The 24,666-nt window shown below is 55.3% G+C and overlaps 6 protein-coding genes across 6 annotated transcripts; 3 read left to right on the forward strand and 3 right to left on the reverse strand.

Moving 5' to 3' along the window:
• Positions 1–1,485: 1,485 nt before the first annotated feature.
• Positions 1,486–3,535, forward strand: BO82DRAFT_381372 (MFS siderophore iron transporter; the record flags this gene model as incomplete). Its single annotated transcript, XM_025637846.1, has 3 exons — positions 1,486–1,754; positions 1,915–2,525; positions 2,581–3,535. 3 exons carry the CDS (start codon positions 1,486–1,488, stop codon positions 3,510–3,512), a joined length of 1,812 nt encoding a protein of 603 aa, XP_025494746.1. The 3' UTR covers positions 3,513–3,535.
• A 2,687-nt stretch (positions 3,536–6,222) lies between these two features.
• BO82DRAFT_408569 (ABC transporter ATP-binding protein) lies at positions 6,223–10,403 on the reverse strand (the record flags this gene model as incomplete). The annotated part of the gene is made up of 1 exon (XM_025639696.1): positions 6,223–10,403. The coding sequence occupies exon 1, from the start codon at positions 10,204–10,206 to the stop codon at positions 6,223–6,225; it is 3,984 nt and encodes a 1,327-aa protein (XP_025494747.1). The 5' UTR covers positions 10,207–10,403.
• Positions 10,404–17,489: 7,086 nt separating this feature from the next.
• BO82DRAFT_7476 (uncharacterized protein) lies at positions 17,490–18,850 on the reverse strand. Its single transcript, XM_025641513.1, has one exon. The coding sequence runs from the start codon at positions 18,681–18,683 to the stop codon at positions 17,565–17,567; it is 1,119 nt and encodes a 372-aa protein (XP_025494748.1). The 5' UTR covers positions 18,684–18,850; the 3' UTR covers positions 17,490–17,564.
• Positions 18,851–19,132: 282 nt separating this feature from the next.
• Positions 19,133–20,381, reverse strand: BO82DRAFT_399385 (terpenoid synthase; the record flags this gene model as incomplete). The annotated part of the gene is made up of 3 exons (XM_025639104.1): positions 19,133–19,404; positions 19,462–19,838; positions 19,885–20,381. The coding sequence occupies 3 exons, from the start codon at positions 20,379–20,381 to the stop codon at positions 19,133–19,135; spliced, it is 1,146 nt and encodes a 381-aa protein (XP_025494749.1).
• Positions 20,382–21,611: 1,230 nt separating this feature from the next.
• BO82DRAFT_329215 (short chain dehydrogenase) lies at positions 21,612–22,690 on the forward strand (the record flags this gene model as incomplete). The annotated part of the gene is made up of 5 exons (XM_025633043.1): positions 21,612–21,811; positions 21,862–21,938; positions 21,986–22,069; positions 22,119–22,187; positions 22,234–22,690. 5 exons carry the CDS (start codon positions 21,612–21,614, stop codon positions 22,632–22,634), a joined length of 831 nt encoding a protein of 276 aa, XP_025494750.1. The 3' UTR covers positions 22,635–22,690.
• Positions 22,691–23,151: 461 nt separating this feature from the next.
• BO82DRAFT_399387 (NAD(P)-dependent alcohol dehydrogenase) lies at positions 23,152–24,466 on the forward strand (the record flags this gene model as incomplete). The annotated part of the gene is made up of 2 exons (XM_025639105.1): positions 23,152–24,345; positions 24,395–24,466. 2 exons carry the CDS (start codon positions 23,152–23,154, stop codon positions 24,464–24,466), a joined length of 1,266 nt encoding a protein of 421 aa, XP_025494751.1.
• Between the last annotated feature and the right edge of the window lie 200 nt (positions 24,467–24,666).

Here is a 24,666-nt window from a genome sequence, read left to right on the forward strand (position 1 = left end):
ATGCGAACAGAGTCGAGTGTGTGCGTGGATTCACACCGGACTCCCATCGCCAGTCGTGGCAATTCAAACGCCGGGCGAACTAGTAGGGGGGTGGATAACCACCAATAGGGTAATCTCGTTTGCGGATACCGCCAATTGCAGTTGAAGGAGGAGCTCATCAGTGCACCACACTATGCTGGTACATGGAGTACGTCAAGAAACCACAAACCACTGGCAGACATCACATCTACGAGCGGTAGCGGGTGTGGCCTGGTGCGACCGTGACGAACCAAGATGACACCGAATGACAATAGTAGGAGTGGTTCAATATCACCAAGTTCAATTCTGAGTGCATCGGACCGGTCGTGGCCCGCTACTTTCACAAATTATGAAGAACTTTACTCGGTTATCGAAGGCCAAACTCTAGAAACGTAGCTGAGATTGCCATACCTAAGTATGAGAGCATCTTATAAATCCCATTTCCTAAGCAAAGCATCTCAATGATTGCTGGATCCTCATCAGTCCTCAAGTCATCCCACCGAGTTGTGATTTAGTGATCGGGAGACTACAGAGTTTTCTCGGGTGGGGAGTTAGATAATGATTTATCACGATCCGACCATTTTACGTTGCAGCCAGGCCACGTACTAGTGGAACACTAAAAGTCACTGTGGTTTGTAGTGTAGTCTGTGTCAGACGTCTCAGCACTGTTTGGTGGTCTCCCGGGCTCCCCACCGGTGACACTGTGAAAAATCTGATACCAGGGCCACGGATCAGATAAGACAAGATCGCGATCAGATAACTTAAGCCAGAGGCCACGACCGTCATCACTGGATAAGTATTCAACCCTCACCGAGAAAACCCTCACCGCGAGGCGAGAGATTTGTTGCTCTCCACTGACAGCAAACCAAGACCGGTCCGAGAAATAAGCGATAGGTGGAAAGGGCTTGAGAACGCACGGTGGGGATGTGTGATGCAGCCAGAGGGGCGCGCCAATTTTCGTGCTATCAAAGTGCCCCTCTTTGCTCCGCTTGGCAGTACCTTACCATACGTGATACCACACCTTCCTTACCATCTTACAATACTATACATACGTGCGATACAGTTCTATCACTCGCATTGCCAACACAGCTCCGTTTCTCTCCCTCAACCGGCCGAAGCCTTATCCACTTCCACTGCTCAGGCAAGAAACGAGCCCGCCCCACCGTAGCTCCTGCGCAAACTTACTTGCGCGCACCAACGCAGCCATACCCAGACAGCATAATCAGATGGGCTGGTGGATCGGAGCACACTTCCTAAAACCAAACCAAAAGCCCACCCCGGCAAACGACTCCCCCCCCCCACGGCGATGACCACTGCTTAGACGCTGCGCTAGCCGGACGCAAGGTTCCATTTCTGCATTTCTTCATTTATAAAGGGCATGGACCGCCCCTTGCGCTTCACCTGCTCGAGTTCTTCCATCCCACCCATCCCTCCAGAGTTCCACCCTCATAAACCCCGCCCTCCAACATGTTCACCAAGTTGCGGGCTCCCTTCCGTCGGTCGACGACGGATGAGGCCGGCACCGCCGTCACCCTGCCCTCCCCCGTCGAGGGCTCCAGCAGCGCCCTGCCCGGCGAGAAGAACGTCGAGGCCGGCATAGCGCCCACCACCGACAGCACCAACACCGACTCCGACGAAGAGCACCCCGAATCCACCGAGGATCAGGCCGGTACTCACACCGTCGAGGCCATCACCGCCACCTGGACCAAGGCGTCTTTGATTGCCGTCTTCATCAAGTACGCCTGCCCTGCCCCCTTGTCTTGGTTTTCATCTTCCCAACAACCTCAATCCTGAGTGCTGGGCCAATATACCGTTCCGGGGGAGAACCCCCGTACCCCCTTCTTGCAGCTCCCCAGCAACCGCAGCTTCATCCAGCATCCCCACTAATAAACCCAGCATCTGGTTCCTCTACTTCGTCAACGCCTTCCAAAGCGAAATCCTGTCCACGCTGGTCCCCTATCTCACCTCGGCCTGGGACTCGCACTCGCTACTCAATGTCATCTATGTGGTCTCCGACTGCTGCACGGCGGCCATCTTCATCCCGCTGGCCAAGTTGATGGACGTCTGGGGCCGTGCCGAGGGCTTCGCCTTCATGGCCATCATCTCGACGATGGGACTGATCATCATGGCGGCGTGCAGCAACCTGCCTAGCTTCTGCGCGGGCTACGTGTTTTATAATGTCGGCTTCTCGGGCATCACCTTTTGCGTGGACACCCTGACCGCCGACGCGTCGCAGCTGCGCAACCGAGCGCTGGCTTACGCCTTCACCTCGTCGCCGTACATCATTTCCGCCTTTGCAGGTCCCAAGGCCGGTGAGGACGCGCTGGGCATGAGCATGCGCTGGGCCTTCGGCGCCTTCGCCATCATCTTCCCCGTCGTCGCCGCGCCCCTCTACTGCATCCTGCGGTACAACACCAACAAGGCCAAGAAGGAGGGCCGCCTCGTCCGCGAGCGCAGCGGCCGCACCCTGACCCAGAACATCTGGTTTTGGGCCATGGAGTTCGACGGTATGCCCCTTTCCTTCCCGTAGCCCGCCTTGACTCTCACTCATTTTGGATACAGTGGTCGGCGTGATCCTCTTCTCCGCCGGACTGGTGGTCTTCTTCCTGCCCTTCGACATCGCCAGCATGGCGCCGCACGGCTGGAAGACGGGGTACATCATCGCGATGATCGTGGTGGGGTTCTCGATGATCATCTTCTTCGCGATCTGGGAGTACTACTTCGCGCGGGTGCCGTTCATGAAGCTGAAGTACCTGACGGACCGGACGGTGCTGGGCGCGTGCCTGCTGGACGCGACGTACCAGGTGTGCTACTACTGCTGGGACAGCTACTTCACCTCGTTCCTGCAGGTGGTCAACGACCTGTCGGTGGCGGACGCGGGCTACGTGAACAACACCTTCGACGTGGTCTCGGGCGTGCTGCTGCTGTTCATCGGCTGGCTGATCTCGCGCACCGGTAAGTTCCGCTGGCTGCTGTACTGGGCCGTGCCCCTGTACATCTTCGCCCAGGGCTTGATGATCTACTTCCGCCGCCCCAACCAGAACGTTGGGTACCTGGTCATGTGCCAGATCTTTATCTCGATCGGTGGCTCGGTGTTCATTCTCGTGCAGCAGCTGGCCGTCGAGGCAGCCGTAGACCACCGCCACGTCGCGGCCACCCTGGCGCTGCTGAATGTCGTCGGCACCGTGGCCGACGGCATCGGCTCGACCATCTCCGGCGCCATCTGGACCAACACCTTCGAGAAGGGCCTGTACAAGTACCTGCCCGCCTCGGCAATCCCGGACATCGACGACATCTACGAGGACATCGACACCCAGCTGAGCTACCCGGTGGGGAGTGCCGTCCGCACCGCCATCCAGGAGGCGTACGGCTACGCGCAGACCCGCATGCTGGCCGTGGGCACGGGGTTGTTCGTGCTGTCGTTCATCTGGATGTTCATGATCCGCGACATCGACCTGCGCAAGAAGAAGCAGGTGCACGGTATGGTGTGGTAGGGTGCAGTACCACACACAACACCAACAAAAGGGGAGAAGGACGAGGGAGAGAAGGGGAAAGGGGCGGAAGCATTGTCCCACAAACCTATTACAGATACCTGGCGCCTTTTGCCGTTTCACATGTTACCCCGTTTTTATCTGCGGTCCGTGACCACGGGCTGTTTAGTTTATACCTATGTAGCTAGTTTTTAATTCACCTGTATTGCCTGCATCCTGCATCTATTTTGTTGTTGTAGTGGGAGTACGATCTACATTGTAGGAGGGACATCAAATTTGGCTTTTCTTGGTGTCTTGGATGTCTTGGATGTCTTGGATGTCTTGGATGTCTTGGATGTCTTGGATGTCTTGGATGTCTTGGATGTCTTGGATGTCTTGGATGTCTTGGACTCAGTCTTGGATTCAGTCTTGGGGGTTCTTGGACTCTTGGACGCAAAGCTTAGGCGGGCAAGACTCGACTTGACGGCATTGGCGGCATTGGCGGCAGCTTCAGCCACGGCATGTCTCAGCCGGCTGCCGGGATTGCCGACCGTGCAATCTACCATCATCTAGCACACCCCTTCATATGGTGTGGTGGTACAGTCCATAGATTTAATCCTACCCGGGAGCAGGAGGATTGACCATCATGGTGTTGGTACTAAGGAGGGGTGAAAACTCTGCTCGTATACGGGGTAGGCGTAGGGTAGGAATACCCGACCAGGTAGCACCGCTCCTCCGCTCTCATGCTCAAAGCTAGGGACGGTGGGCGTAACTAGTTTCTGTGCTCGAGCTCCTCCATCGCAGTTTACACTCGACTGTGCCAGTGATTATCGGTGTAACTGAACCACCAACCGACCCCAAGGCCTACCGGAAAGAAATGGATCAGATAACTCCCTCCATCCCACAGACTGAGCAGACTACGGCAGCGACAGTGGACCCCCTCCGTAAACATGACGCCGACGCGCATGACAGGCCTTGGAATTGGGAGGCAGAGGAGTTTGCCTCCTACCTGGCCCACCCCCCGGTGGATTCCATGATGTTGTTGTTGTTGTTGTTGTTGTTGTTGTGGGTGGGTGGGTGGGTGTGAGGTTCAAGTGCAGCTCCCGCTTGCCGAATGCGTTGCCGTGCGCCGGTATCGCTACTTCCTGGGAGAAGCCAGTCGGATGGGATGAATGAATAGGTCTGGGTTGATTATAGGTTAAACACTTGCATTATCAATAAGATAAAATATCATGTTTACTCCAGAGTGCTGCAGATGGGCTGGAATAACCGCAGCCGGAAGTCAAGCGCAGAGATTTATCTGATCGTGCCTCACGCCTGTCCATGGATCCTGACTTAGACTAGTAAGTGTGCGAATTCGAGGGCACCAGGTGGGTGGGGGTAGAAGCCAGGTGGAGTGTTTGAGTGATTCCGGTTTTCAGCACGTACGTAGAAACTGTGTCACAGTGAGTATGGTAATGAGGATGGTACGGCAGTTGATACAGTATTGTTTATCATCCCTCAGAGGGAGGGTGCCCGACTGACGTTCAAACACGGTAAGCTGCGTCTGCTGTGTAATGTTACACCACCAGCTGCCGTATATATGGACAGACGGTCGTGCTGTACTACCTACAGAATACTTAACTGACGTTGAAAAAAGGTAAGCTGCATCTGTTGTGCAATGTTACACCACTGGCTGCAGGTGTACCGTATGTCTTTACAGACGGTAATGCTGTACCACCCGCTGCAGCCTGCTGTACCACCTTACAACTATTACACAGCATATCCGTATCTGTCGTGCAACACCAGTCCCGACCCGCCACACACTGCAGTGTAACACAGTCATAATACTATACCGCAGTGCATACATACAAGCAAAGAACCGTTACACAGCAGACGCCCCACCTAAATCCAACTGCATCCGCTGCTGCACCTGAGTCACACGGCGGGCCACAGCCCCGATCTGATTAGACAACAGGCGGATCAGATAGTGGGCGGGCCCCGGTGGCGGTTGCTGGCGGTCGCTGGCGGTCGCTGGCCGCCATCTGATTAGATAGTTGGGCTCGGCTGCGCTAGCTGCTTTGGGCGGCCGATAATGAAGCCAAGGCGCTAAGCGGTAAGGTGGGTGTGGTATGGGGTGTATTGGGTGTATTGGGTGTATTGCGGTATATTTATGGTTTTCATCGAGGGGAGAGGGGTGCTGTTGGGGAGTCTGTCGGGCTGGGGTTCTATACTGCAGTAGAGGTTTAGCTTCGGGGTGGAGGATGAGGATGGATGCGTATCTACCCGTTATTATGGGATTTAATGGATTTTTCCTGTCGGGTTTGGGAGTAGAGGTACTGTATTGGACTGTACTGTCGCCGAGGAATTCTGTTGCAATATATATCCGCGCAAAAAGCACCGTATCTGCATGCCAGGCCAAGGGATGGCAGTGCGGTGAGCTCCCATCGATCTCTACTAGATATGCAACACCCATGGTATTGATAAGCTTTTTCAAACCATCTAACCTATGCAGCTACTGTCTAGACTTGAATATAGTTATCGACGCTATGAGACTCACAGGGTGTCACTTGAGCACCAGATAAAGTTCTTCGCAAGTTGTAATGTAGCAGACGAGGTCTGAGCCGACTGAGCCAACCATACATCCATACCAAGAGATGCGATGAGAAGCGAAAATCTATTCTATTATTAAAACTACCGTACCCAAAATCACTTTAAGCTCTATTGATATCCCCCGAGCAACAGCGCAGCCCTACTAAGCCACAGTCTGATGCAACACATTCGCGCGATAACTCTCCGAGCGCTCAAGCAGCTCCTCGTGCGTGCCAGAATCCACACACCGACCCGCCTCAATCAGAAAGATCACATCCGCCTTGCGGATCGTATTCAGCCGGTGCGCAATCGCCACGACCGTGATGCCTTTAGCAGCCCTTTCCAACCCATCCTGCAGCAACTTCTCGCTCTCGGCGTCCAACGCGCTGGTCGACTCATCCAGAATCAGCAGCTTGGGCTTACGAACCAGCGCGCGCGCGATGCTGAGACGCTGCTTCTGGCCGCCCGAGAACTGGCTGCCGTTGGGGCCGCACATGGTCTGGTAGCCGTCGGGCAGAGCCATGATCGTGTCGTGGATATTGGCCAGCTTGCACGCCTCCTGGATCTCGTCGAGGGTGACGTCGCGGCCCGGCGGCGCGCCGAGGCTGATGTTGAACTCGATCGTGCCCTCGAACAGCACGCTCTCCTGCGGCACCAGCGAGATCGTGTCCCGGAAGGACACGCCCCGCGTCTGCGTCACGTCCAGGTTGTCGACCAGGATCGACCCGGCCGACGGCGTGTACAGCCGCTCCACCAGCGAGATGATCGTCGACTTGCCCGCGCCGGAGGGGCCCACCAGCGCCGCGAACTTGCCCGCCGGGATGTCCACGCTCAGCCCGTTCAGCACCTTAATGTCCGGGCGCGCCGGGTAGGAGAAGTGCACATCACGAAGCTGCACGGTGGAGGCACCACCGCCGCCGACGCGCTTCTCGTGCACAACAGCGTCGGACTCGATGTCCCCGGACAGCGCGGGCGGCAGCCGGTCCACGTTGCCGCGCATCTTGTCGGAGCCGATCTCGATCAGCCCCAAAATGCGCGCCATGGCGCCCTTGGATGCCGTCAGCTCGGGCGCCAGCGCGAACATCTGGCTCCACAGCAGGGCGCTGACCAGCAGGGAGAACACGACGATCAAGAACTGGGTCTGCGTGTAGTTGCCGTTGGAGATCTGCTTGGCGCCCCACCAGTAGGCCAGGGCGTTGACCATGTTCCCCAAGAAGTAGGTCATCGCCTGCCAGAAGCTGGCCTGCAGCGTCACCTGCAGGGTCTCCTTGCGGGGTCCCCGTAGCGAGCGGCGGTAGGTGCGTAGAGTCACCTCCTCCAGGGCCAGCGAGGCGACCGCCTTGATGGAGGTGATGGCCTCGACGCCGATGTCGACGGACTTAGTGTAGGCGTTCTCGTGCTTCTCCTCGAACTTGCCGAGCACGCGCAGCTCCATGAGTCCGGCGCCCAGCAGGAGCGGCACGAGGGCCAGACACACGAGGGCGATGCGCCAGGCGATGATGTGGGTCATAACGATGGCGGCGATCAGGTTGATGGTGATGGAGATGACGGTGCCGATGACGGAGCCGCTCAGCCCGGCCAGCGCTTGGCCGTCGCGCGTGATGAACGAGAGCAGCAGCGCCGGCGTGCGGCCCTCGGACTGGTGCCACTGCAGGTCCTGCTCGAACAGCGACCGGAACGACAGCACCCGCACCGTGTACACGATCTTCTCCGAGATGCGCCCGAAGCCCGCCCAGCTGACCACGTTGGCGAAGAACTCGATGATCGCCAGGATGAAGAACATCAGTCCGTAGAAGTTGCCGCTGCTGCTGATGCTCGATGCCCCCTTGCACGGGTTCAGGCTGCCCACCGTGTTACCGAAGATGACGGCTTCGCCTGAGAAGGCACCACCGACGATGGCCGAGCCGATCAGGGCGAGGAGGATGTACAGGAGGTGGGGACGGAGGGCCGGCGCGTAGCCCTTGGCCAGCGCCCAAAGGGACTTCTTCGGAGTGTTGAGCTCTTCGGGATCCGCCTCTTCCGGGGTGTTGTTGTTGTTGTTGCTGGCGTCCGAGGCCGGGCCTTCGTGCACCCCCGGGGTCTTTTCCGTGGGTTCATCCGTGTTGGCCAGGCTGGCCTTTTCGTTCTCGATCTCGACGTCCGTCAATGAGGGCTGGTCCGATCGGCTGGCGGTGTCGGCCGCGGGAGCATCGTCCTTGTCTGAGGTCGAGGACATGCCCTGCAGCTTGACGAGGTCGGCATACGCGCCGCCCCGGGCCATCAGGGTGGCGTGGTCGCCCTGCTCGACGATCGTACCCTTGTGCATAACGACGATGTTGTCGGCGCCGGTGATGGTCGACAGGCGATGGGCGATGGTGATCATGGTGCGGCCGCTGGCGATGTTGTTGATGGCGCGCTGGATGCGCTGCTCACTGCGTGAGTCCAGCGACGCGGTGGCCTCGTCGAGAATCAGCACGGCAGGGTCCTTGATCAGGGCACGCGCCAACGAGACGCGCTGCTTCTGTCCACCGCTGATCAGTCGGCCACTCGACCCCACCATCGTGCCGTATCCATACTGCAAGGCGCTGATGAAGGTGTCGGCATCGGCCAGCGTGGCCGCGTGCTTCACCATCTGCACCACCTCCAGAACCTCGGCGCCGCGACTCTGCGCCGCCGCCATCAAATCCTTACCCTCGCGCGCCTCAGCGGCGAGTTCCTCCAGCTGGGTCGTGAGAAGCGTTTCCTTGAAGCGGTGATGCTCCGGGTTGCTCGAGTTCATCAGGCCGTGGGCGATGTTCTCCAGCAGCGAACGATCGAGCAACGAGGGCTCCTGCTGCACGAGACTCAGGTAGCTGCGCAGATCGCGGGTGTTGATGTCGCGCAGGTCGTGTCCATCGAACAGGATCTGGCCGTCGACGGGGTCGTACAGCCGCGTCACCAGGCCGGCGATGGTCGACTTGCCGCTGCCGGACAAGCCAACCAGCGCGGTGTGCTTCTTGGCGGGGATGCTGAGGCTGACCTTGTCCAGCACGGTGATCTCCGGGCGCGAGGGGTAGACAAAGGTCACGTCCTTAAGCTCGAAGCCGCCCTGGGCCTGCCCGTCGGGCAGCCGCAGGCCCTCGGTGGTGGTGGCGTCGATCTGCGGCTGGCGGTCCATGTCCTCGCGCAGCTTCTCGTAGGAGGCGACACCGGCGATGAACAGATGGAGGAAGGGCGCCGTCTGACTGAGCAGGAGGGTGGCTTCGACCAGGATGAAGATGACGGTGAAGACGGCGCCGACGCTGACGCCACTGGTGCCGTCGCGGACATTGGCCGCAACCTGCTTCGCGCCCTGCCAGAAGGCCAGACCGTTGGCCGAGTAGGCGATGAAGTATAAGAACCCGGCCTGCACACCGACGGCGGTCGCCTTCTTCAGCCCCTCGGTCTCGGCGGACTTGAGCGCGGAGGCGAACTTCTTCTCGAGCCGGACGTTGGCGCCAAAGGCCTGGACGACGACCAGGTTGTTGAGGGCCTCGGAGGCGATGGAGGCGGCGGTGGCGGCATAGTCGGACATGGAGCCGGAGTATTTCTCGATGTAGTGACTGCCGATAAAGGACATGAGGAAGTAGGCGGGGATCAGGGACAGGAGCTCGGCGGCCAGCTTCCAGTCCTTGATGAAGGCGACGATGTACGCGGTCACGAAGAAGGAGATACTGGACAGCACGATGCCGACCTTCTCGCTGGTGCCCGAGCGGATGGTCTGGATGTCACTGCTGAGTCGGGAGGCCACTTCGCCCGGGGGGAGCTTATCGAAGTAGGAGGGTTCCTGGCGGATGAGGTTGCGGAGGTATTTCTCGCGAAGACGCTGGGACAGGCGAGCCCCGGAGAGGGTCCAGCAGGTCAGGTGGACGTAGATCAGGACGAATTGCGCGATGCCCAGGTAGACGATCAGGAGAATCTCGTGGTTGATGCTGCTCTGGTCGGAGTCGTCGCTTTCGCCGTTGGATTCCGCGCAGGAGATGGAGTTGAAGTTGTCGAGCAATTCACCGAAGATGATACCGATAATGGGGAAGGGGACGCCAGCGCCAATGGCGGCGACGATGCCGGTCAGGAGAGTGCCGACTTCATATTTGGTGGGATTGCCGGCTAACAGCAGACGGGGAAAGCCCGCCAGTTTCTTGAGGAACATGTTGGCAGAGAGGAGGAGGAAGTGGTGGAGGTGGTGGTGAATGGGAGGAGGTTGGCGTGCGGGGAAAGGGAAAGGTGAGGCGCGATTCACAGGTGGCCAGCCATGCAGGTGCAGGTGCAGGTGCTACGCCCTTAGGAATTGCCTGCACTCGCAAAGGAAGATCGCATGCACACTTCTGATGCAGAAGAGGACAGGTAGAGAGGAGAGGAGAGGAGAGGAGAGGGGAGGAGAGAAGGAGAGGGGAAAGAAGATGCAAAGAAATGGAGTCCGTGAAAGAGCAGCTGCCGCTACTGAAGAATGGACGATTGACAGGGGACCAAGTCACAGCCGTTACGTAAGGTGAGGAATTTCGGAGCTGCTTGGCTGCTTGGCTAGAAGGGTAGAGAATTGGCACCGAAGAGAAAAAGAGGAGCAAAAGAGGAGCAAAAGAGGAGCCCAAGATAATCAATCAGTCCCCACTTGGAGGTATGTTAGGGCATGTCAGGGTATGTAACTGCTGGTACGAGGGTATGTATGGTATGTACGCACGGTATGGGTGGTATCCACTGGTTCCTGTGTGTATCAGCTGGTATCAGCTGGTATCGACTGGTAACGTGCGGCGGGCCCCGAAAATTCTTCCTCCCGCTCCATATCAATCAGCCAATTTATTGGTGAAAAGCCCCAGCATGTCCCACTGCACTAGACTCCCCTAGCATTAGCCCAGCAAGATAGACAGGATCAGATAATTTCCCGGCTCAGCCATGGATCCTGGATCACCTCTCCAAAATTCCGTGGATGGCGAAATGACCGGTGGACGGGTTGGTTCAGTTCATGGTTGGTTCGATGGCCGGAACCAGATTCGGGAAATCTAATCTGATAATCTTGCCCTGCAGTCACCTTCACTTTTCTCTCCAAATGGGAGGCAGAGTGGATGATGGGATTGGGAAAGTGGAGCTTGAGGCAGGTGAGACAGCCCATTCTTCCCTTCCTTTCCCGGAACTTCTCTGTCAACCACGCGGCAAAGCGAAAAAAATAAGACCACTCGGAAGGAGGAGGAGCTGGTGGTGGTGGTGGCTTGAGTCGGTCTCCGGTCGGAGGTCGGAGCACTCTCACTGACCTCACGTCCATCGCTGCAGGCTACGGCGGGTTTGACGAATTCGCCTTATCATTGTGTGCTTGGACTGCAGTCAAAGTACTACCATGTACAGTACTGCATGTACGGTACGTAGCATTCGAAAACCTGGAATTGACCGGAATCAATCACGCCGTACAACAATTTGCATGCCTCAGGCTGCAGATTCCAAAGCACGTGACCGTGCTTGACACCGATATCGCAGTACCCACTAAGTAACAACAATGGGGGGAAGACAAGAAACTTAGAGTAAACCAACCGGCCCTGAGGTACAGAAGAGAAAAAAACTAACTTACAGTTGCGTGAGAGCCCAAGTGAGAGTAGACTGGACGGGAAACGACCAGGATGTGCACGCATTTCGAGGGTTGATCACACCTCTATCGACAACTCTCGCTGCAGCATGTAGGCATGTAGCACACCCCGGATCTCATCGTGGTTATTTCTGACAGCCCATTCCAATGCAGTTCGCCCACGAGCATCTGTGAATGCCGGATCCGCTTCGGATTCGATCAACACCACGACCGCTAGCAAGCAGCCTTTTGTCGCCGCACACATGAGACAATTCTCCCCCTGGACATGCTCGAACAATCAACGAACGATCTGATGCTTTCCCTTGGTTGACGCCCGGAAAATAACAGTGTATCCATAGTCACCGACCACACTGACATCGACGTCGGACTGGTGAGTAACAGCTCAAACACCCTCAGACATCCTCCTCCGCGGCGCATGAGATAGCAGATCGCTTGTACATGTCCAAGTCATTCACCCTCACGTCGGGCCGTCTGAGAAACCTTGCGAGAATATCCACCTCTCCAGATTGGGCCGCCAGGGAGAGTGAGGATCATCTAACCCCGATCTTTGTCGTACCGCGGATCCAATGGAATATGAGATTCACTGGCAAATGTCAAAGCCGAGACACAGCACATGACTTTGTGCCTCTCGCAAGCCTCGAACGCATCCTAAACCCCGCTTTCCTTTTTCCTTCCAGTAAGAATAGCATCTGCCTTCGTTACCGTGGTCGACTTTCCCAACATCAAGCTCGACTGTTTGTACATATACTCCGACTCGGTTCAATCTCAAGCCAAATGAGCGATAGTCTTGGCATGTCCGACTAGTTTGCGGGGTAGGCCACACTAACTCAATTTCTCTTCAGCTCAGACCTTTTCCCCATGGTTGATCTGCAGATTGCCTGCATTCCCATCCCTTACAAATGGATCCCCTGTCGATATCATCCGGGGTGGCAGGGCTGATTGGTCTAGCTCTGCAAGTAGCCCCAGTGCTCCAATCTTACGTCTCAAATTTCAAGTCTGCACACGAGGATGTCCAAGCTTATCTCGACGAAGTGGGGGCCTTGTCCCAGGTCTTGGATCGGATGTACACATTTCTCGATTCGTCCTGCATGACGAGCGACCGATTTCAGACGACCGAAGCTGTGCTTCTGCAAACCATTAAATCGTGCGAAAAGTCTCTGCTCGAGCTGATCCGCATGCTCAGAAAGCCGGTCGGGTTGACAAAGAAGCTTTTATGGCACCTCGAGAAGGAAAAAGTCGAAAGCATCATTGCACGGGTCCGGCAATGCAACCAGCTGTTCAATTTTTCGTTGACCGTCGAAGGGTGGTAGGCAACACACGTCCTGTCACTTTCACACTCGCCTACTGACCATCAAAGGGCTCTACTCTCGCAGACTCCCGCAGAGGTGACCACGATCCTGCAGCTCCAGATGCAGATGTCGGAGAAGATGCATAAACTTGCCGAAGCAGCGTCGTTATCAGTAGACTCAGTCAAGTTATACCAGGACAAGACAAAAGAATTAGTCTCGTTGTTGGAGAACGTGTCCATATTCGCGAAAGCAGTCGGGCAACTGTCGGAGATCCAAGAGCGTGTCAAGAAAATTAGTCGCGGCATAACAGGTGAGCATAGATATTTATCAGGTCGCTTGCCCCAGTATTTGTCGCTCCTACCACGCCTCTTCATGCCTTTGCCCGTGGTGAAAACTGGTCGGTTGATTGTGGACCACGCTGTAGGCAGGGGCATGCCTAACTCATTTGAGTTGAATGACGGTGATTCCAAGAAATAACAGAGCTATCTAGCTTCCGTGATCATTGTGAGCGTTATCGATCTTGGTCTGCTGCTAGGAAACAGCTGAAACTGGAATAGCAATGATGGCACAGGATATTAGTGTACCGTCGCTCAAGCTTGGTCGCAAGGCCACCCAGTGCTATACCATTTAAGGCGCTAATGTGGTAGGGGCGACAGCTCGACGAAGTTAGCTTTCAGTGTGATTGATCACAGTTCTAACCTCGAGCCAGACAAGCGGCAAATCGAGATCCTCGAATGGCTCACGCGCGGCCAAGGACCAGGACGCCATCATGAGATCCAAGGACGTCGAACGCCCGGAACGGGCAGATGGATCTTCGCTCAATACCAATTCAGACAATGGCTTGAAACCGATTCCTCAACAGATATTCTGTGGTGTTTTGGCGGACCAGGCACTGGAAAGTCGACGTTGATGTAATCATAACAAACATTGCGTAGGATGTACTGGCTTGCTGATATGGCACAGGTCGTTTGTTATTGATGAGATCAAACACTCACACACCGGGCCCGATACTGCTGCCGCGTATTATTATTGCGACTATCGAATGCGGACTTCGCAGCCAATGGTGCTCGTACTCGGGTGCATGATCAAGACTTTTGCTGGGCTTCTGAACAGTCTTCCACAATCCCTCGATGCATTATACGACAAGTGCCGTCGAGAGAACCGGCGGCCCGTTGTTACGGAGCTTGAGGTCATCATGAATGAGATTTGCAGTTTATTCAAGAACCCCTTTGTTCTGATCGATGCCCTAGACGAGTTTAGCCCCGCAGATATGACGCAAACAAGACATCTGATCCGCCTCCTGGATAAGCTTGCTCGAAATGGGGCACGGGTCTTTGTGACTAGTCGATCGAGACCTGAACCCTTTCTCGCAGGAAACAGTCTTGTACTAGAATATGCGGCGGACAGCGAAGACGTCCGATCGCATGTTTTGTATGCTCTAAAGTCCGAGGACATGATGGTGGATCTCTTAGATCAGCAGCTCGAAGAAGAGATATGCAACACAATTGTCAGCCAAGCAGGCGGAATGTAGGAGCATAATTCTATGCCTCCTTTTAACCCACAACTGCTGATGAGCACACAGGTTTCTGTTGGCAGTTCTTCATCTTCAGAACATTCGCGATCAGATCAGTCGAGCTGGTATCCGGAAAAGCTTGAAGACGCTGAGTAGCGATTTGGGTGACGCCTATGACAAATCCTTTGATGCATTGTCCCACCAGTCCGCAGCACGAAAAGATCTTGCGCTCCGTGCCTTGCGCTGGGTGGCTTGCGCGTACCGCCCACTCAGTGCACTGGAGTTGCGACACGCTTTGGCGACCGATGATGAACTTTGGGATTGGGACAAGCTATCCCCTCTCAGACTCATAATTAGTAGCTGCTGTGGGTTACTCTCAGTAGACGGAATGGAGGACCACGCACAAGTACGGTTGGTCCATCATACCTTGCAGCAGTATCTTCAGAGTACCCAGCCGGACTGGTATGTCAGAGCCCATACAGTTATCACTCAGACGTGCCTGCAATACCTTCTGCTGGAGGAGCTGAAGGCTGCACCGGAAGACCAAGGCGAGGTCAGGTCCGAAGGCATTTCGAAGAGGGCCTCCAATGATATTTCACTTCGAAATATGGCCGCTTCAGGCAAACCCGAAAAGCATAATTTGAACTCGATTGCGGACGAGATCTTCATTCTCGTTGGATATGCGAAGGACTGCTGGGGCTTGCATGCTGCATTGGTGCCTTTGGAAGAGTATGTGTATCTGGCCATGCGCCTGTTCAACGACCAGCCACGGCTAAAGTCCCTTTTCGCCAAGAACAAACGCATCCATGGGCTGCATATAGCCTCTGCTTTTGGGCTTACGGAGCTTGTGCATCACATGGCAGAATCCGGTCATGACGTGGAGTGTTTCGACACTGGGTCTCAGAGCCCTCTTCATCATGCCTGTGCGCACAATCATCCGGACACAGCCCTCGAGTTAATCAAGCTCGGTGCTAATGTCTCTCATGTAACTCCTAAGCGTGACACCGCGCTTTTTCTGGCTGTTGGCACTGGGAACCTGGAGTTGGTCAGGGTTCTCCTGGACAACGGTGCACCGCCTGGTCAGATCGCACGGGATGGTTGGATCGCTTTGCACAAAGCGGCGGATATGGGATTCTTCGAGATTGTGGTGTTGTTGGTCCGCCGAGGAAGTTCAGTCTCGAGCAAATCCGCACGCAGATTGACTGCCTTACATCGGGCAGCAGGAAGAGGTTATATAGACATCATCGACTTTCTGATAAAAGAACAAGCCCCTTTGGAAGCAGTCACCCATGACTTGTGGACACCGCTTCATGGCGCATCATCCAGCGGACAGACTGATGCCGTGGAGTTGCTGTTGCAGCACGGGGCGAACCTCCATCATCAAAGTCTCGATGGGAAGACCGCATTGCACCGGGCTTGTCAAGGCGGACACGTCGCAACTGCAAGGGTTCTCTTGCAGCACGGTGCTGATGTTATGGTTGGGGACTCCAAGAGTAACCTTTCCCTGCATATTGCAGCGCGGGAAGGGCACCCAGCGATAGTGAACTGCCTGCTGGAACATTCGGCACAGCAACTGCTGCATTTGAACAAGGTCAAACGAACACCGTTGCTTGAGTCACAATGGAGTGGTTCGCGGAGGACGGAAGAGCTTCTGATGCAGCGAACTCACGCTGTTTCCGGCTCAAGTGTCTCTGATGACGCTAACTTGTTAGCAGCCATACAGCAAGACAATCTCAATGCAGTCAACCACCTTATCAAATCTGGAGGACTCGAAATCGACTCGCGAGACTCCATCGGTCGGACCCTTCTTCAGCAAGCCCTTCACGCCGGGTCCTACAAGGTCGCACAAGCACTTCTGGAGGCGGGAGCAGATATCCACGCCCGAGCGCACATCGACGAATGGCAGCCAATCCACTTCGGCGCTCTGGCCGGAAACGCCGAATGTGTTGAGTTGTGTCTGGAGTATGGCGCCCAAGTCAACGGCCGAACACAAAGCGGCCAAACACCGCTCCATCATGCTTGTAGGAAAGGGGACGAGGAAACGGTGCGGTTACTTATCCAGAAAGGAAGTGAGATCCGGGCCACGGACAGCAAGTACTGGCAACCGCTTCACACCACCGCGGATGCCGGCCACGAGCACATCGTGCGGATCTTGTTGGAGCATGGTGCCCTCAGTCGCTTCAACGACTTGCAGTGGACAACCTTCCAGGACTTTGCGGCCCTGCGTGGACATCATAATCTGGTGGAGTTGTTTCGAGAACTGAGGTATTCGCGGCGACCTTACGATAGCTAGGCTGGAGGGGTGGCTGTAAACCGAGCTGACGCTGGATCGATGGTGATAGATACTTCATAGGTTTGATAGAAAATAGACTAAGCACTTAGCCAAGATAGATTGAATGGTCGATAGTTCGCGTGAATTGAAAGGCTCTAAATCTCGACAGGATTTCTCAGTGGAGGACAGAACATAGGAAAGATCAAGGAAGAATGCTGTGTCGATGAAACAAGAGTTCAACAGTTCGAGGTTAACACTTCTAACAACAGCTTCTGGTTGTGAAGGGAAAGAGCCGGTGTAGATGCCGCCTTCCCATTCTGGCTCACGCGACTCTTTGTCCGGGACGGCAGAATCGATGATCACGTGAACATGCATAAGATTACTTTAGGCTGGGGTTTGAGGCTTGTGGTCATGGAATTTGACTTGAAAGAAACATTCACAGAGCATGGGTTTACATCTCACAGATCTGTTGTCCGACCAGGCTACAGGGACCGGACCTGGTGTCTAGAGATTGAGGCTTGATTCAACGATGGTCAAACAGCGTACTACTATGCCCGACAGATATATGTAGAGAAACCCGACTTCCCGACGCCAAGTTACAAAGCTCAAGGTTATACAGCCGAGATATAATTCTGTCAGAATATCAGTTTGAATTGATAATATGGTAGAATAGCAAGAGGCCAATCTAGTACAACATGTTTCCGTAAATACAGTCAGGTTCGGAGCAGACAAATGAAAAGCCACGATCAACGATCAAAGTTGCACCAAGATTCTTATGAACAGAAACCCCATCCATCGGAGAGCGTAGTTATAGATCCGGACAATGAGTTCGAGTGGGTGCGCTGCAAGAGCAAGCCGGAACTCAACGACTCAGTACACGCAGTTTCTCCTTCAATTCCTTGATCTCGTCCAGGCGAATAAGCTGTGACGGGTCGTACATTAGGACGAAACGCGTGGAATTCTTGCCGCGGATCTTCATCGAAGTAGCGATGGTAGTCACAATGTGGATCACCTCGCGCATCGAGACAACGAGACAGGGTCTATCGCGGTCTCCCCAGGCCAGCTGCGGCTCGGTCTCGTCAGTGTCCTTGGCCCTCCCCTTGCCCTTCCCGTTGTACTTGATGGACGGGATAGTGAGGTCGAAGATTAGAGATGACATGGGTGGGACCTTCAGCAGCTCCTGTCTCCAGGCTCTGCCCAAAGGTTGAATATCAAGACACGTCTGTCCGGGCTCGATATGATCTGTGCAGAAGTCGGCTTTGCGATTGGTGCAGTCAGCGAGAGTCTCACTATACGCAAGGGGCTTGAGCAGTGCGAGCTTGACCGGGTGGTTGCCCCAGAATGGAGGCATGAATGGTCCAGCGCCCAGTTGAGAGAGACCTGCTGTGATGAGGCGTTCCTGAATGTACCCGGGGTGATCGATCTCGATCAGGTCGCCTTGGGTCTGGGTTAGCAGGGCGTTGATCTCTGCTTTGACAACTACGCGTTCCTCTGGAACGTCAAACGTGCGTTGTACGCTGACTTTCTTGTGCTTGTTTGATTTGCGTTTCGCTTTCTCGCTTGCCTCCTTCTTCTTCCTCTCGTTGTACTGTTTTAGCTGCTCTTCTGTAGCACCCTCGGGCCACTGGGGGAATCTGAGGATAGGCCGGGCTTGCGGTTTCCTCCAGGGAAGCACCTCAATCTTGGAGTCTTCGTCTGGGTTGGTCTGAGGGTCTGAACGCCGTTCAGCTTCGACCCTTATCTCAGAAACCACTCCAGCCTGTTTTCCATGCTTTGCCTGATGCTTTGTTTTGTCATCCACCTTTCGCGGTTTATTGCCAGCGTTGAGGTCCATGTCATCACCATCAGGATCTGTCGGAGAAACGGCGGGAGTGTTTGAGTCGGACTGGGTGTCCTGCTTTGCTTCGTGGGTCACTCCGTGTTCAGCTCCGTGGTCGTCTCTGGATCTGGGTAGCTTGTTGGTTTTACGACCTCTAGTCATGACTGAGGTGTTGATAGATTTTGCTCATAGAAGGATAGAATCTGAGAATGGGTGGTGATGGTGTTGCTCGAAATAGTGTTATGGGAAGAGGATGAGGGAGTGAGAGGAAGGAGAGAGGAAGGAGAACGGAAGTAGAGAAAGATGACAAGAAGATGACAGAGTTGCGTGATCACTCGAAGGCCTGGGTCTGAGTGAATGGAGTCTGTTGTGTTGTGTCGTGTTGTGTTGTGTCGTGTTGTGTTGTGTCGTGTCGTGTCGTGTCGTGTCGTATCGTGTAGGGAGCTGAGAGAGTCTACCACAAACGACCAAACATATCCCTGTCACATGATCCCATCAATAAGTGAATGTTTTGCTTCCCGTACGAATGTCTTGCAACTTCTGTGTTGTGTCCTTCAAAGGCTCAATCCATGCCGTGTGGATTCGTTGCCTCAGCCACAACAAAAAAGACATCAAGATTGCTCAACACCCCGTCTAGCTGAGTCTCCCTCGGCATCCACCTCAGTACTTACGACAAGAGGCTGTTGCTTTCCATCACATGTCGCATCTCTGAAACTCTCAGACAGCAGCGCAGGCTGACAGGCGTACAGCGACTTGAGCCAGGCCTGCGACGACGTGATTCCATAGGCCCACGACCCCTGGAGGGAATAAACAATCGCGTCCACGATTTGGGAGATCGCCTTGTTCTGCCTAAACCGACTCTTCACAACTACCGCAGCGTGGACTAGAAGATATTCTGTCAGCTCCCCGGTTAAACTCCACATTTTTGAGTGTGACTGACCAACCGAATCATCCAGATGGTGGATGTAGTCCCAGCACCGATCGACGGCCTCCTGCAGACTCTCGCCCGTTCCCCGCATAAGCCACGCCACGCAATTCATGCTTTCGGTGTCTACCCGACCGTCGTTCATGAAGATATGCTTGGGCAGGGAATACAGGTCGTTGACAACGCCAATTTGAAGACAAGCCTCGTCCATCAGGAGCTGCATGGTCGGATCATCCCAGACGCTATCGGGGATCTGAAGATCGAGCGCAAACTCCATCCAGTGGAACAGCATAAACATGCCCGAGCTATCAACGCGAGATCGCTTCCATTGCTCCAAGTCATCTGAGGCCTTGCTTGGACCGTGCTTTCTTGCGTGCATGGCCGTGATGGCTCTGTCACTGCTTAGCGCTGCGGGCTAAGGCCAAGAAAGGGGCTCACCTTTCTAAGTAGTCAGCCGCACGGAGGAATTGCTCCTTTCTCGGACTGAGGCGAAGCATTTGAGCGAAGACTCCGCGAATATACCGCACAGACTGGGGTTGAATATCATTGTCGCTGGCTAAGTGGCCGTCAGTGGCAAGCAGTCTCAAGTCACGCGGTAGGTGGCTAAGCTCTCCTCCCACGGGCAGTAGCTTTCCCTGACTGAACCAGGGATATTCAAAGAGGTTTCCAAACAGCAGCAAACAAGTCAGCCATTTGCATAGTACGACCAGCCGTTCATGGCTGGTGGAATGCGGAATCATGAACGCTACAAGCGCGGGCAAGCGCATCGCTCGGATCCGTGATGCATTGCTCTCGTTTATACTTGGGAGAACAGCGAGCACCTCGTCCGTGATTTTGTCACACGTCAACCTCGTGAAGGAGGGGTGGGTGCCTCGATGATCGGTCGTGGGTGGCCAGTAAGCAGGCCATCGCAAACTTTGATCTTTCCCAGCCATATGGTCAGTATGCAGTAATTGCGCGATGTCGATGTGCGTTCACCGGAAATTGAGACTGACTTTATAGGTTATCGAACGTAGTGACTAGGTGGAGCTTGCGGTTCAGCCTGTTCAGCTACTTTGACTGCTTCCAAGCCGAATTTTGTAACAATGCCAACGCAAGTCGCTTGTTTTATACGCTCTATCCTTGACTCGTGGTAACATTCTTTGGCCGCATGGCAAGGCATGACAAGAGCACTGACCAGTATTTCCAAGATTGGAAAAAGCCTATCACATGGGATAGAGTTTCTGGCCAGCCCCTTGCCGATACGTGGATGAGGCGGCCACTGAACCAGGCCCAGGGCACCCCCCCGGACCACTCCCCGACAGCATAAATCCCGCAATGACATCTTCTTGCAGCAAACCTGGCGATCTGAGGATCATGACTCCCGGTCATTCGGTGACGTGGGGCTCAGACTGTTGTTCGGCACTTGTCCTTGGAACGATCTTAGTAGTGGTTCCTACACAACCTCTTGCCAATCACAGACACTTTTTTCTTCCCGGTGACAAGTTAGGTATACTGTGAGCATCCTGAGCTAGCGACCTTGATTATAGTTGGCGACTGTCCAATCGGAATCCCCCTAGTATGCGAACCACGACCTGAACCTGCACGACAAGGACTTCTGTCTTCTTAAGTTGACCCGACACGTCGACCAAGATCTGACATTATCGTACCAGTTCATCTGCCCTCCAATGCTCCACAACTTCATGGTCACTGTAATCGTTTTGAGGGCCGTCAATGAAACCTGACACACCAAGGGCTCAGTGTGTTTCAGAAGCCATTTCCTATACATTATCAGAACTCATGCACATTTCGATTCCTTTCGCATCGTGGGGCGGCTCAACTCGTATCTCATTTTTTAGATCTTGTTAAGAACCCTTCACATGGATCTTCATCAATGCCGACCGAAGATGCCACTCAAACCGTGTGCACAACAAGAACACTATCTTACTAAGTCCTACTGGGCTTTCCTGAAAATGCTTTCCACTCCTTCAAAACATCCACTACGATGTCACAACTTCCCACGCCGCACGCGACCGGAGTACGACGGCCCGGGCGCGACAATTAGCCGACGGTGATTTACCCGACCCTTGAGTCGGAGCATGTCCGGCGATACCCCACCTATATATGACGACATATCCAGCAACTCTCCGGCCGCACATCCACCTCTACCTCGCGCACACGCCAAAATGTCCATGACCGTGGCAGACAGCGATCAACCCCGGGAGGGCTTTCCGCGCCCGTTCCCGGGGACCCCCACTAACGTGCTCGAGCAGTTCCAGATGGCGGGGAAGGTGGTCGTTGTGACGGGCGCAGCTGATGGGATTGGGTATGCGGTGGCGGAAGCGATGGCCGAGGCCAAGGGACACGTTGCCTTGTGGTACCACTCGTGAGTTTGCCTGCTGAAGGTGTGGGTTTGCTTCTCATCGTTTGTGGCAGCAACAACGCTGCGATAGAAAAAGCGGAGGTTCTGGCGCGAGACCACGGGATCAAGGCGGTTGCGTATCAAGTCGATGGTCGGTCTCGTTGAACTGTATCGGGAAGCAAGACTGACTGGCCATAGTGTCTGACCCGGACAAAATCCAGGCCGCGTTGTCGGATGTGATTCGTGACTTTGGAAAAATCGACGTCTTCGTCGCCAATGCGGGTAGGACTTCTGAGTTTCGAGGCAGAGGCAAACTGCTAACAGTGCTCAGGAATGGCAATCTCCAAGCCTATTCTCGAGCAGACACTAGACGAGTACAGGAAGCAGATGTCCGTGAACGGTACGTAACCCCACCAAGGGCATTCTTCCTCGACTAACTCTCGCAGTGGACGGAGTGGTCTACTGCTCCAAATTTGTCGGTGACATCTTCAAGCACCAAGGGTTCGGGAACCTGATCATCACCTCGAGCATGAGCGCGCATATCATCAACGTGCCGGTGGACCAGCCAGTGTACAACGCGACCAAAGCGTTTGTCACGCACTTTGGCAAGTCGCTGGCCCGCGAGTGGCGGGACTTCGCGCGGGTCAACATCGTGTCGCCGGGGTTCTTCGACACGAAAATGGGGGCTGGGGAGGACTGCGTGCAGGAGGCGTACCGGATGGCGGTGCTGGGTCGGCAGGGGAACGTGAAGGAGATCAAGGGGTTGTATCTTTATCTGGCGAGCGACGCGTCGACGTATATGACGGGGAGTGATTTGTTGATTGACGGGGGGTATGTTCTGCCTTAGCTGTCTGGTTGTGGTATGCTACTTTAAACCCTAAACTTTATTATTCGGGTTGCAATATAGGATTGATGTGCATCTAGCTGCAATGCAATGCATAATGCGCGATGATAGGCAGTTGATGAAAATAAGGCTTGTGGATGGTCTAGATCAAGCGGTAGCATTGTCTGGATGAGTGTGGGTGATGGTGAAAAGCTTAGCTGTTTTAGCTTGTGCACCGACAACACTGACTCCAATGAGGCTGAACTGCGCATTCGGCGGGTTTACCCTTCCTTCGGTGACATTCGGCAAGTTTGGGTTCAAACCACCCCGGAACAAATTTGCTTACAAGTGCTTCCAAGAAAGAGGGAGCACACATCCACAGACCAAACAACCAAGCAGCAGTGCTTCTGCTGCTGCAGCTTAGCGCCGCACGGAGTTCGGCATTGCACCCCCCGATCTGACATCTGACATCTCTTCCCCTCTCTCAAATAATCCAACACCACTTCATCCCACCGTCTCCAAACTCCCTCTCCCCTCCAAGATGTCTTCCTCCACCATGCGCGCATGGGTATACACCCAGTCGGGGCTACCCTCAACAATCCTGACACCGACAACCACCTTCCCCGCGCCCACGGCCTCCTCCCTCGGCGCCAATGACCTCCTCGTCGAGGTCGACTACGTCTCGCTGAACGCCATCTGCACGGCCATGATGCGCGCCCTGCCCCCGCAGCCCTTCTCCCTCGGCCTCCCTTTCCGTCGCCGCATCGCCGTCCCCGAGTTCGAGTTTAGCGGACGCATCCTCGCCACAGGATCGCAGGTCGCCACCACCCGACCCGAACTGACCCCCTCCACGCGAGTCGCGGGCTGCGTCTCCGAGCAGGAAGTCTTCGGCACAGGGAAGGGCGCGCTGGCCGAGCGATTGATCGCGCCTGCTAGCCAGGTCATCGCACTGGCCGGTTCCAGCCCACCGCTACAGCCCTCACCCTCGCCCTCAGCCCGATCTCAATCCCAATCCCAATCTCACCCCACAACTCCACCTGCACCTTCTTCCTCACCTTCACCGAAACCAGAACCACTATCACCGCAAGAATCCTCCGGCCTCACCGGCTGCGGCTGCACAGCCATCCAAACCCTGGACCTCACCCGCCTAATCGCAGGGGACAAACTCCTCGTGAACGGCGGCAGCACGAGCGTGGGCATGCTCACAATCCAAATCGCACGACACATCCTGGGCCCAACCGGCACGATCGTGGCCACGTGCTCATCGCGCAACGCGGACCTCCTCGCCTCGCTCGGCGTCGACGAGGTCATCGACTACGTCGCGCACGCCCCGCTGCACGCGTATCTCCGCGCGCACCACTCGCTCTCTCCCTCTCCCTCCTCTTCTCCCTCCTCACCCTTCGCAGCGGAATCTCGTCCCTTCGACGCAATAATCGACTGCATCGGCGACACCACCCTCTACCACCACTGCGCAGCATACCTCGCCGAAGGCAAACCGTTCATCAATCTGGGGCAGATGAACGCCGCCCCGGGGTTCTGGGGGCAGATGGCGTGGGCGTGGGAGCAGGTGGCGTGCCGGTTTTGGCCGGTCGTGCTGGGGGGCGTGCCCCGGGGGTATCAGTTCTATAGCGGGCGGCCGCGGGCGGAGGATATGGGGCGGGTGATGCGGTTGGTGGAGGCTGGGGTGGTGCGGGTGGTGGTGGATTCGGTGTGGGGGTGGGGCGAGGTGCCGAAGGTATGTTTCTCTGTTTGGGGATGGGGGCTGATATGCTGACTGTTTGTAGGCGTATGAGAGGATGGAGAGTAAGAGGGCGAGGGGGAAGGTTGTTGTTCGGGTGCGGGAGGGGGCGGCGTGATTCATGCTATTGCTGTTAGCACAGGAGGTGGAGGATCTCTGGAGACTGGGTAGGTTTGAGTCTGGTTGGTGGGTCTGTGGTTGGGAGTGATATTCTCCAACTGCACAGCTAGCTGAGCGCAGCACTTATGGCAATAATGGGTACAAAGTCTCGGAGGTAATAAGCAAGCACATACGAGCATAATCTTGCTACTCCCAACT

This window comes from Aspergillus uvarum (assembly GCF_003184745.1).
Source record: "Aspergillus uvarum CBS 121591 unplaced genomic scaffold BO82scaffold_10, whole genome shotgun sequence".
NCBI lineage: Eukaryota > Fungi > Ascomycota > Eurotiomycetes > Eurotiales > Aspergillaceae > Aspergillus > Aspergillus uvarum.